This window comes from Miscanthus floridulus, chromosome 9 (assembly GCF_019320115.1).
Source record: "Miscanthus floridulus cultivar M001 chromosome 9, ASM1932011v1, whole genome shotgun sequence".
NCBI lineage: Eukaryota > Viridiplantae > Streptophyta > Magnoliopsida > Poales > Poaceae > Miscanthus > Miscanthus floridulus.
The window spans coordinates 100,075,285-100,088,812 of NC_089588.1; the positions used below are offsets into that span (position 1 = coordinate 100,075,285).

The 13,528-nt window shown below is 41.4% G+C and overlaps 1 protein-coding gene across 1 annotated transcript in view; it reads right to left on the minus strand.

Moving 5' to 3' along the window:
- The window catches only part of LOC136480398 (cycloartenol synthase-like), a 12,822-nt gene extending 5,751 nt beyond the window's left edge, over positions 1-7,071 (minus strand). The window contains exon 1 of the mRNA XM_066477952.1: positions 7,045-7,071. Within this exon, the coding sequence (XP_066334049.1) occupies positions 7,045-7,071 (27 nt within the window). The remainder of the gene's footprint in view (positions 1-7,044) is intronic.
- Between the last annotated feature and the right edge of the window lie 6,457 nt (positions 7,072-13,528).

The following is a 13,528-nucleotide window of genomic DNA, read 5'->3' on the forward strand; positions in this document are numbered from 1 at the left end:
TTTGCTAAGGACATGTTTAATGCATCTAATTATTTCTCACATTTTATAGGTTCATTCATGAAAATCAAATGAATTTGATGTTTGTATGGTACCACTATTGCTTCTATGCTTAACTTGATCTAGTGGTAGCATATGACATATTTGTGAGCTTGTGAACCTAGTGTTTGATCTAGAAAATGAGCTATAAGTGTTTAACTCAACATGGTACAAGATAACCCTTGAAATGAGGTGTGAAGAAGTTTGTCCTTGGATCAAACCGAGTTAAATATCTTTAGCAAGTGTTTTAGATTGGACCAAATTTGGAAAAATGATCCTCACCCCATTGATTGACATTGATAATCTTAACCTATCTAAAATTGAACCTTTGTGGTTATTGATGACAAAGGGGGAGAAGTAATGCACAAAGATAGTGAAAAGATGACAAAGGGGGAGAAATACGAAAGTAAGGGGATCAATTAAAATTTGAGCACACAAGTAGGAGGAGCAAGCTCATAAACTTGATTGATGCATTTGAATGTGCATTTCATATGTTTTCTTGCATGGCACAAGTTTTAAATTAAAATTTCATACTTGTGTGGTGTATGCCAGGTGTAGGTTTGATTGATGAAATAAAAAACTAGCATGCATAGGTGATAGTTAGATATGCCTTGCTTACTTGCTTTATTTGCTTTTACAAATGGTGCTAGAGCCTTGCTTATAATGTTGATCTCACGAGGTATCTAGTGTTTGTGTTTTGCAAGTAATTTCAAGTGGTATCTAACTAGAAACGGTGCTAAGGATGGTATATTTGGTGCACTCCAATTGGTATCACGCTTCAAAGGTCCATCTCTTATACCTTAGCATCATTTGGTTGACATTACTCTCCCACAACTCAAATCTATGCATATGTGCAAGCTTTCAATCCAAACTCTTAGCACATATGTAGGGGTAGCAAATGCTACCAAAGGGGTTCATGAAACTTGTCCAAATCCTTTACACATGGTAAAAATGCTTGGGCAAGCAACATGGATTCAAATTTGAATTTATTTCATATCTTTGTAGAGGTTGTCATCAATTACCAAAAAGGGAGAGATTGAAAGTCCTAGTTTGGTTTTGGCTAATTGATGAAACCTATTTGGACTAACCCTATGCTCTAAGTGTGGATGTGAGATATGTTGGTTCAACCCAAGTGAAGGAGCTGGGTGACACTCATGGATGGAGATAGCCATGTAACATAAGGATCATGGTGATGGTGTGAACACATGTGATGATCAAGCTCCGGAATTTGGAAAAGAAGAAAGAGAAACAAAATGGGCTTAAGGCAAAGGTGATATCCATAGGGCCATTTTATTTTTGGTGATCAAGATACTATAGAGAGTGTGATCACATTTAGGATAGATGGTCATACTATTAAGAGGGGAGCTCTTATCAGACAACTTGATCATCTAGTGCCACTAGGTGTTGGAAAGCATGCATTGCATTTAGGCCTAGTGCGCAATCAGAAAGCAAGCAAAAATATCTTATGAAAATGTTTCGAGAAATGCTAACTTGACTCTAACATGTTTTGAGAAAACACTTTGAGAGTTAGCATCGTTTGCGGGAAGTAGCTCAAGTTGCCATGGATCGAAATGCGACAAAATTTGCAACTTGGGGAAGGCTTTGGGGGCCTGGGTGGCACCGCCACCCCTAGTCCGATGCACTGTCGCCCCTAGGGTGGTCACCGGACACGGCGGTGTGCACCGCCATGTGTGTGACGGTGCACCGTCAGTGGTTGTTCGGTGCCGCCGCTGCTTTTTAACCGAGGCTGGGGTTAGCTAGAGAAAGGGCTGAGGGGGCACCGCCCTGGTCACCGCCACGGGTGCGGCGGAGCATCGCCCTATTTTTCCAGAGGCTATGGTTTTGGGGGGCTCTTCTAGGGTGGCACCATCACCCCCTGTCCGGTGACACTGCCACCTGTCCGGTGCCCCAACGGCTAGTTTGCTAGCCATTGAGTGACCGTTGGAGGCGCACCGCCACCCCCTGTCCAGTGCCACACCGGACTGTCTGGTGCCCTCGCAGAAAGCAGCTCCAAGGGGTAATGGCTCTATTTGCTTGTGAGCTTATAAATAGAGCTTGTGGCTGGTCTTGGTCACTCTCTTGGCACTTCTAACAGCTGCATACACCCTTTGAGAGCTGAGCACACCACTCCACTCACTTGAACACTTGATTTGATCATCTTGAGTGAGATTAGGGAGCCTCTGGTGCATTGTTTAGTGGTCTAGCATCTTGTGGCACTAGTTGGGTGATTTGGGCTGGTGGAGATCTTGTTACTCTTGGTGTTTGCCGACACCTAGATGGCCTGGTGATTGGTGGATCGTCGAGTGGAGGAAGGTGATTGTCTCTGGCTCTGATCATCATGATTGTGAGGGGTTCTTGTGCCTTCCCTGGTGGAGCGCCAAAGGCAACTCTAGTGGATTGTACGTGGCTTGTGGATCCTCATCTTTTGTTGGTTGTGCGACATCCGGTTGCGGGTTAGGCGTGTGATGCCTATTAGCGTGTGAACCTCCAAGTAAGTGAATCGCCACAATGGAGACTAGTTTGCCGGCAAGCAAGTGAACCTCTGAGGAAAAATTGATTGTGTCATCATTTGTCTCCTTGGTATTCATTGTTTGATCACTTGTCACGGTGGTATACCTCTTTACCACTCTCTTGTATTACATTGTGCCTTAACCTTGTGTAGTGCTTGTGGTAGTTGTAGCTAGTTAGTATAGCTCTTTAGTTGTAGCTCTCTTGCTAGCTTGTTCACCTAGGTGTAAATTAGTGACTTAGCCCTTGTTTGTATACTAGAGATCATAGAGATTAGAATTGGGTTGGTGGCTTGTAACACAAGTGTAGTGCTAGCGTAATATTCTCTTCGCCATCTTGCATACTAATCACTTGTCTTAGTGTTGTTGTAGAATTTTTTAATAGGCTATTCACCCCCCTCTAGCCATTAGGACCTTTCAGGGGAGCGCCTGTGCCGGTCAATTCCGGCCATCGAGGTGGGAGCCGGCCGCGAGTGGCGGTGCACAAGCACCACTAGCGTCCAGCACCAGCGGCGCGCGCGAGCACCACTACAACTACTGCCACCAGCACTGGGCTTGGGTCGGCCGGACAGGTAGCGTGCGTGATGGGCGGAGTGACCACCACAAGCACCAGCGCGCGCGACAGGAGGGAGCGGGCGGCGCACGCGACTTGAGGGGGTGAGAGGCGTGCGTGACGAGTGAGCGGCAGCAGCGTGGGGAGTGCACGTCTGCGTCCAGGATGGGGCAGCTGAAAGGCGCGGCGAGAGGGGAGGAGGAAGCGGAAGGGATAAGGATGGTTGATTGTGTCTTTAATAAACTCGCTGCAGAGCGAGCGGCGGGGTAAAATCGTAACCAACGAGGCGGTGGGCCTACGGGAGCGACCGATGATTTGCATTACCATTCTCAAAATGTTGGTGTATGGTACATTTTTTCCCCATCTACGTCCAGCCATAAAGAAGCCATTTTGAACGTCCACAGTTTCTCCAAAGCATAATTAACCACAAATTTTGTTATATATCAAAGGCAGACTTCAATGCGGATCCAATCTTTATTGTAAAGAATAGTTGATACACCTGGATGTGTGGTCTGCGGCAGTGGAAACTCCAGAACACCTCATCTTCGAGTGTCTAATCGCAGTTGGTCTGCAGTTTCCTCAGGGACTGCATATTCAGGATTTGCACTGCCTGCCGTCAGTCTCCAGTTCCCCGTGAACAACAAAGCTCCTTCATCGCATTGTGCTGCTGGCAAACTGTGGAAGCGTAGGAACGTGGTTGTCTTTCGAAATGAAGCCCTCTCACTACGGCAGTTGTTTCTCTCATGCAAGGCAGAAGCAGCCTGTGGCGAGCAAGAATGCCAAGAAAGGAAAAAACGGTTCCTGATAGGGTGTAGGCTATTTGAGCAAATAGCCTCAACATTGATGTAATAGAGATCCTCTCATCATCCTCCCCGTGGTGTAAAATCTTCTCTACAAGACTTTGTATTGGAATGCCAATCCACAGATAACGAAATAAAATCAGGTGGGGATTAAAAAGTCCCCCCCTACCCCTAGACCTTATAAAAAAAACAAATTTTGTTATAACACCTGCCATGAAGATCGAAATTGTAGTACTACCGTTTTCAAGTATGCAAAGTCCTGTTGGGCTTTTGCCCTCCACTACCGACCACATCAGCATCAGTGGTTAATATATCAGGTGAAACTTTTCGTTCTCGTTGAAACTTTTTTAAAAAAAGTATGCAAAGTTGACACTTAATATTTTTAATTAAGTTTGCAATGGTTAACTTCAGAAAATGAGAAAGTCACTTGACATATATTTGAAGGAGCAGATCCTTTCGCAGTAATGTGCGACACTGATCGTCTTAGTGTTCCAAGAAAACCACATTAGAATCTCGTTTTAATTCTGCTTCACTAATAAAGCTGTCTCCTTTGTCCTTTTTTGACATAGCATAGTGCAATCACAAAGCGGTCAGTTGACTGTAAGTTACTCTTTGTTTTTTTGAAAGGTTAAGTTACTCTTTGTGCGTGTTGATTTTAAACGTATGAAAGTGTCGCGAGTATATTAACAATTTTTAATAAAAGTATATACATTAACTAATTTTTTAGATATATTGTAACAAAATGTAGCCGTCAAATTTTGATATAAATGACTTTAGACGACTTGGTGGAACAGGGGCAACCAAATAGGAAGAAGAGAGGTCAAACTTGCAAGGTGTCTCTGTCCAATAATGCAGTGCAATAGACCGTGTAAAGATATCGGCTCTTTGTCTTCTGGGTAAAGTTGGTTTGCAGTTGATGTTGTTCAGTTGTCTTTTCTCCCGTTTGTCCTGGTTTTAAAAATTGGTGAGTTGATGAGTTGGGTCGTGGTTTCGATCGAGTTGGTTACTTGGCTTAGTGAGCTAAGAGTTATATGGAGTTGGTAGTTGGTCGGTCGTAGTCGTAGACCAAAGTTGTGGATAGTTGTGTGATCTTTTGGCCGGTTTTACTAAAAAAAACTTGGTCGACACTTGTTTTATTTGTTCTTCTAACAAAAATAGCTGTAAAGTTTTTGCCGCCCCTTGTGGAAAACAAACTTTACACGACTTGAGCTGCATGTATTCTCAAGGGGCTCGGTCGAACGACAATAGCATATAGCCATTTTCCAAATGCAAACGAAAATCTTGCATGCACAAGACATCTTGATGAATAAACTATTTTGCACACGTCCTTAATCTTTTTTGGAACGACTAGCGGCCGTGTCTGGCGCGAGGACACATCCGAACGGCCGTGCCTGCCTCGCCTGCCACGCCCGTCCCGCCAGGGGCCTTTTCCAAGAAAAGTCCGCCCCCGCCTGCCCCTGCTACTGTTGCCCGCATACAACTCTATGCCTCCACGTCTCACATGCAACTGTTGCCCCTACAAACCCACCCCTGCATGCTAATGCGCCTACGCATGCAGTTGTGCACCTTATGCATGCTGATGCCCATCTTGTGCCTGCTGATGCCATTCTCATGCCTGCTAATGTGCATGCAGTTGGGGACCGCTGCACACGCGGGGACTACATCTGCAATAAATTTGAGGAGAAGGTAGCTCTTGTTCATTCATACAAGCAAAGAGAAGGAAGGTCTGATCCCAGTTGAAAAACTCTAGAGGCTTCCATCATCTCACTGATACCTTCTCTTGGCCTCAGAGTGTTCCTAAAGAATAGCCGAGGAGGTAGTTGACCAAGGCCGAATTGATGGGCCACAAAAGAAGGATTATAGAATTCATAAGTTGGAAGATTATCTGGGAGAAAAGAACCAGTAGCCATTTTGCCACTGCCATGGCAAAATTCGATTGGCAGTACACAGGGTTTGATAATACAACTAAAAATTGTAGCAACTGTTTCATCTGAGCAACCTGATTCAAACCGAAATTTGACTGGCAGAACTAGTTCATTGTCTTCATCCTCATCATAAGGCAGCCAAGTCAAGATGTTTGCATCAAATCTTTTGAACAATTTCTTGAAAAGGTGCCCTACATCAACAACAATTGTTATGGCAGATGCAGCTTCACCATAATTCATACATTGTCGAGTTCTTTCTTCTTTTTCTTTATAATCTTCAGCAAAGTTGGAATAAGGGAAGCTCAGATTCCTGAGATTGAGTCTTACAATCTTATGCATGTACATATTCAGCCACAATTGTATTAACCACCAAGGGCCACTGATGGTATGCACTGGTTCATTTTTCAGCAATTAGGTAGCTACTTGGTGCATCAGATGATAAGCAGATCCCAGCAGATATTTTCCAAGGGGGATTTCATTACTGGTTGCTAAACGCTCTGCCAAGTATTTATGATTATAGGTTGGACCACAGGATGACCCACAAAAGATGAATTTTTCCAGCTACATATTCAAGAAAGCTACATGTTCTCTATCATCAACGGTCGATCCATCCCCAGTATGATTCAAAATGTAACTTGCCCATCCTGTACGGTCTTATATTTTGGCTAATTTCTTAGATCTAGCACTTAAGAAATCATAAGGTTGCATTGACCCTGTTATTCTAAGGCTGGTTAACATGTAGATGTCGGACAAAGTAATGGTCATTGGACCGTAATATAAAACGAAAGCATTCAAAGTGTTGGACCAAAAGTAAGATGCAGAAATCAGAAGTGAGTCAGTCCTCTCCATTCTAGTCAGTGAGAGTGTTAGGCATTGATTAAAGTTATAAATTTCCTAATCTTCACCCTTTTTCTCTGATACCCTTCGGAATCAATCCCTCCATCCCTTAGGTATTTTGGGCCAGTTTCTAAAGGAAGTTTTGGTGTTCCAAGAAGATAAATTTACTATAGATTGTTTGTAGGGGATTCGGTTGGTTTCTTGATTGATAAAATCAGATGGATCGGGGTCGCCCATGGGTCCAAGATAATAGGCATTAGGAACAGCAGTTGATGAAATCAAAATTTCGTTCCTCATTTCCTAGAAACTAGTTGAGATGAATTTAAGAAAAAAGGAAAATACAGAGTAGAGGCTAATACTTAAAATACATAAATCTGAAGGCATACCTCAGGAACGTGATTGCTGGTCGCCATTGCGGCTGCAATAGGTTTGAATCTGAGAAAGGTTGTAGAAAGGTGGCTTGAAATAGCAGTTTGGCAAAGCAGAAGATCGGCTAGGGTTAAGGCTTTGGTGGTGACGGTTTTAACTGTTCGAGAGAAAAGGGGAAAGTAAGCAGGCCAAGCCAGTTGGAAATGATACTGTTGGGGTATTATATGGAATTCGGCCCGAGAAATCAAGAGTCATGCGTATATTTCGAAATGAGCAGTCGCAACACGGTGAGCAGATAAATAGAAATTTTAGAATAAAATTATTTTTATCCCAAAATTAGGGGGCATGTGTTTACACCAAAATTTAGGAAGAAGGACGCGGGAACTCGAAGCTTCTAGGATTGTTTTATCAAGGAATCGATTAGATGTGAATCGGTATCAGTTGATTTAGATGCGATGTCAGAATCGACTATTTTATAGATGACGTTAGCAGACGGCGTCAATGGGCTACACTTGGATGGTGCCAGGAAGATCTGTCAGACTCTACAAATAACAAAAATTAGGGTCCAACTTATTATTAAGTTAGGAAGTTTTCTTTTATTCCAAGAATTATAATGAGTCGTATTTGAGTAGGATTCATGTTTAGGTTCCGGGTATAAATATTAGACCCTGGTTAATGTAAGAAAAAAGAACACTGAGTCAACACAATCTTTTCGGCTTTCGCCATCGCATTAGGAGTAGGAGTACTAGAGATCTCGATGAGTTCTTCAGCAAACAGGGCTACATCGACTGATCGACCTCCAGCTTGCTTGTGAGTACCGTCATGACTTGTATTATGCTTGTAAAGCTGCATCAGCTGATTGATCTTTTATGAGTCATAATATAAGTTAGTTATCGATCTGTATTGTAGTTTGTAAGGCTACATCAGCTGATTGATCTCTTACGAATCATAATTAGATCCAAATTATCGATCCTATGTTAAATAACTTGTTGTTTAATACAATACCACCAGTTATCGAATCTGCTAAGATTAGTAAGATTTTCCTTGCTGTTTTTGGTTGATTCACTAGTTATTGATCTTGTTATAATTAATGTTTTATTAATTATAACAAAATCACCTGACTGAGATAGAGATAGATCGGCATCATACCATCTTAATTGGTCGTCCTCTGATCTGGTCACGCTTCAAATCTTATAATTGATGGCTTAATTCTGCTAGATCGGTTGTTTTATCTCTATTCCAATCAAACATAGTATGCATCCAAATATATGTTTCAATCTTGAATAAACTCATTAGTTAATGAGATCTAATCTATTAACACTACCATAGCTAGGTTTCTGTGGCCTACGAATGTAGGGCTCCCCTTCCAACAAGCACAATGATGCGCAGCCTATACACTGACGGACAGAGGCCACACTATATCCAACCCAGAACACCCCCCTCTTGCGCCATAAAGGTAAACACTAACAAGCTAGAAAAGGTCCTCATACTGAGCTAAAGCTAGAGCCATATAGCCCTCACAGTTGTACTGTAAGTCCCGGATGATCACTTATAGATAAGTCCTTAGGGAGAGGAATGTAGAGCACCATAAACAGCCCAATGCTCTAGCCCCCTTGTTCCATGTTGCTAAAAAGCATCTTTTAATGTTTATTACATATATCATTAGTCAAGTTACAAGATCATGGCTTTAGTTGAGCACTAGCATCATACTACCAATGCAATACCCCAAAGGTAACAAGGCACAAGTACAAAAGACTAGGATATCCTTAGTGTTAGTCAAGGTAGACACATGCAGTATGAATTAAATGATTAAAGGTGTATAGGACAACAAGGATGATCCCATGCTATACTTGCCTTAAACACCGATCATTCGGTAAGCTTTAATCTTCAATGTTGTTCTTCTTTTTTTTCTTGATCACCACGTATATCTCACCGACTGGACGAAATCATAAAGCACCACACAAGCATCTATACAATCATACACGAAGCAAATAATAGATCTAAATTAGAATAGTACACCAAACATAAAATCAAGATGAAAAGTTTGTAAAACGAATCTACGTCTCGCTACGAACACACAGACACGAAAAGCACTCTAATCGGAGCTACGGTGAAAATGATACATCTACCGATAGATCTGCTTAATACGTGGAAAAGAAAACTATAGGCTCCATTTATTTTAACTATATAAAAGCTTATATGAATTGAATTAAATCAAATTTAGATTTGAATTATAAAACTAAAGTAAAACAAATCATATTTTATTTATAAAATCCAGTTGCATGATTATTAAGCAAGATATGATTTAAACCATGAAATTTAAGAAATAGTAACATAATAAACACTGTTACTAACGCGTAGATCTCGTTGCTATGAATCTAACGCAACTTGAATGGCTCAAAACGGAGTTGAAACGTAGAAGATATGAAATAAACAAGATTTCCTTTATTAAAATAATAGATTAAATCTAATCACGAATTTTAAAAGTTGAAAACATACTTAACAGTAGTATTAACATGTAGATTATGAAATTACGAACCTAACGCAAGTTGAACAGGTCAAATCGGAGTCAAAACGGAGAAGTTATGGCTAAAACAAAATCAGTGGCAAATCTGTAAATAAGCGAAAACGTATTTTGAATCTCATCCGACAAAACTACGCTTTCCAAAGAAGAAAACGTAACCTGTGATTGCGCTTTGGACCGCGGGTTTATTTGCTGAAAATACAGGGGCTCTTTAGCAAAAAGAACAACGAAAGGGTATGTTTTAATCTAGGCCATTGATCTAAAAATGGACGGCTCAGGATGATGTGTATTTCTATTGTATTTCAAGGTTTATTTTCTTAAAGAAAAACGGTCACAAAACTCATGCATGACCTCATATGACATCATCAAGCTAACTAGCAGATTGGAACAACGCAACGCATGCATGCACGGATGACGTTAATTGCTCATATGCATGTAAGCCTCCATGCCTTGCGTGATGTACGTAGGCATACACATGTGGACATGGTGGATGGTAGGTCTCTCGGCCGCAGCAGGAGCAAGGGCAGGTGAGCTCGCTCAAACTGACTGGGACAGAGAGCAAGCGACGGTGCCCAGGTAGCAAAAAATAGCGGTGCGCGGCAATGCAGCAGAGCGGTAGCATGCTTTACAGAACTTGCAGTACTATCCACGGTTATGGCCAAACTAGATGACGCACGAGCAGCAACAACGGCTAAAACGACATCGGGACATGAACCAAAGAAACAAGGAGCATTTGTAGAGGCTCACAAGCGCTGGTCGATGGGCAGGTTCGCTGGCAGCGGTGTTTTCTTGGAGCTAGACCAACATCGCAGCAGCTGACTGTCGATGCGGGACCCATAAGGTTCCCCACGGAGAAGAGAGAAGAAAACCTAGTCCAAATAGAATTCTCTACATGTAATCCTACTAGGACTAGTTACATGTAATCCTACTAGGATCTCTACTTTGTAACCGACTAGGACTCCCGCCTCTCCTGGACTATATAAAGGAGGGCAGGGGTCCCTAGATCGACAGACAATACCGGAACACAAACACAACCGTACCTCTTGATCTCGATAGAGATTAAGAGGACAAGAGAGCGTAGGGCGCGATATCTATCCACCCCACACTAGACGTAGGGCGCCGTGACTTTCCGGCGTGCCGAACCAGTATAAATCGTTGTCTCCCTGCGTTTACCATCGAGTTCCTGCAAACGCCGATACCCCTCCGAACAAATCACCGTCCCGGGTACCCCGTGATGGGTTGCCGGTGGTAAAACATCGACACTGACCGCTCGCAGGCTCATCCAACTAAAACGGTGACGACGGCTTTCTACAAGAGCTCAGCAATATCGTGCGTTGTGTGAGCTACAGGGCAAAAAGAGGAAGGAAGGGAAATGTCGACAGATTCATCACCTCGGCAACGGTGTGGCGAACGGCGGTGGCGACGGCGACGACGACGGCGAGGGAAGGAGGGAAAATATAATTTACTACACGAGGGATTTCTCAAACTAGGGGCTCCCCATACGGTAGTTTTGGTGTGCTTTGCCCAAGGGGTTGGTAGATATATATAGGGAGAAAAACTCCCCACATCTACATCAACTAGCAATATGGTACTAATTGATGTTACACCCTCCACATTAACTAATGGGCCTAAATAATCATTAAAGCCCATTAGTAAATAAATGCATGGGCCTTTAGGATTTACTAGGATTATTGCACATGGGCTTTGAGCGTTGGGACAAATGAGAGATTTATTATTTTCAGAATTAATTAATTTCATGGATAAAATAATTCTAGAAAAGTCCAGAATTAATATTTAAGCCACGAAAAATACTCCGAGACCTCCGAAAATTTGGAGAAAATTCTCAGAGACACTTTGGAACATGATGAACCCAAATAAAGTATTTGGAGCTCATAAAAAGATTGTTGGGAACATGGAACATAAAGATTAAGGTGAAGGAGGTAGGAATTAAATTCCAGAAAGAAGCTGGAAAATTCCTAAAGATAGATATTTGTCTCCTAAACGTATAAAAACACACATTTTGCACATAGAAACACGAGGTGCGACCGGCATGAATGCAACAAACACATTTCTACCTTATGATAAATTTTAAATTAATGAAAATTTTATTTTCCTATGTTTTCATGTGCTCAAAAATTGAAAAATAAATCATTTTAACTCTATTTTCAAAAGTGGCAAATTTTGGGTTGTTACACATGAGCTTATCCCCCAAATTTTGATGTCTCGCATCTAGGGAGGATATTCCCCTTCAGAGATGACTCCATTTCAGATGTCCTCTAACCAGACATTGAGACAAAATAGGATATCCAACTTGGTGTTTGTCTCTTCACCAGACCTAATACACCTATATTGACATCCTACTAACTTCTCTTTTGCACGAATTTGACGATGTAATAAAAATTGAAGGTTTCAAGAGCAATGCACAATTCAAATGTAAAAACAAGTGTTTTTTCATGGGTTCAAGGGTCTTCATCTCCCCAGAGAAACAAGGGAAATGTCTCCCTGGAAAGAAAAACAGGGACAATTTTAAAATGATAAAAAATCAAATGTAAAAAAACAAGTGTTTTTCTTCGTAGGTTCAAAGGTTTTCATCTCGCTGGAGAAAAACATGGGAAATGTAAACTTTTAGCTAAAAGAAAAAAATATAGACTAACACACCAAGTAGGGGACGAACCTATGGCCTTATCCTTGGGAAACAGACGCTCTATCCTCTGAGCTACAGGTGCATTTGATTGAAATTTTCCAGTTTCCTTACATATTTAAATGACAGCCACAAAGAATGTGCACAAAATTATGGCGGATTATCTAAAATTAGGAGCACAACTACAATGATATGACCACGTGACAAACAACATGGCTAGACTAAAGCTAGCAGCATTCAGAATTTTGTGTTTAACTTGAGCTTCTTAGTAAATGTTAGAATTATAGCTTTAAGCCATCATATCTATAATGTATAAAGCAGGATTTCATAGAGTCGCGGTTTTGCATTGTGAGTTTTGTGATTAGTTGGTGGTATTCTATTAGCCGTGTCGGAACGCTACTTCAATTTTCTTCCTTTCCAGCGAATGGCACACACAATGTAGGCTAATATCACAATGCTAGAGGAGAATATCTCCAGGTCTATAACTAGGGTTTATGGACCCCCAATTTGACTCGGATAAAATTAACTTCATGCACAGTGTCAACATGTGTCCACTTCATCCTCGGACTAATGATCACCAAGTCCTCATCGGCCAGCTTCTTGAATTGGTCTTGATCCCACCCTAACTTTGGTTAATGTTGTCTTCATCGCCTTCCACGTGCCCCCTTGTTCCCCATGTGCTTGGTGTGGATTACCCATGGTCCTCTTGGCCTTGGTCCTTCAATCCAAGCCTTATGTCTTCCCTTCACCACCCATGGTACATTGGCACAAAACTCTACTTCTCCTTACTTGTCCTTTGTCAACCACCTAATCTTCTCCAATACCTACACATACACAATCAAGAGACATGCTGCAATGCCACTACTTTTCCTTAATTTGGTTAGTTATCTAGTTAGTCATAAGCAAGAATAACTCAATCAGAAGGAGTTCACCTCATTCGACAATCACTCATAATCACAATGGCAACTTCACCTTGTCATCTCAAGTAATACTAGATGTCATTATTAATGGTAGAAGTCATATTCTCATGATAATTGACAAAAAACACCCTAACTAAGAGTGTGATCATAGATAGATAGATAGATAGATAGACAAACAGACAATAGATAGACAAATAGACAGATAGACAGACAGACAGATATATAGAAATAGACACAAAGATAGATAGATACACATAGATAGATAGAAAGATAGACAGACATACAAACAAATAAATAGATAGATAGATAGATAGATAGATAGATAGATAGATAGATAGATAGATAGATAGATAGATAGATAGATAGATAGATAGATAGATAGACAAATAGAAAGAAAGGAAAAAAAGGTTGGTAGA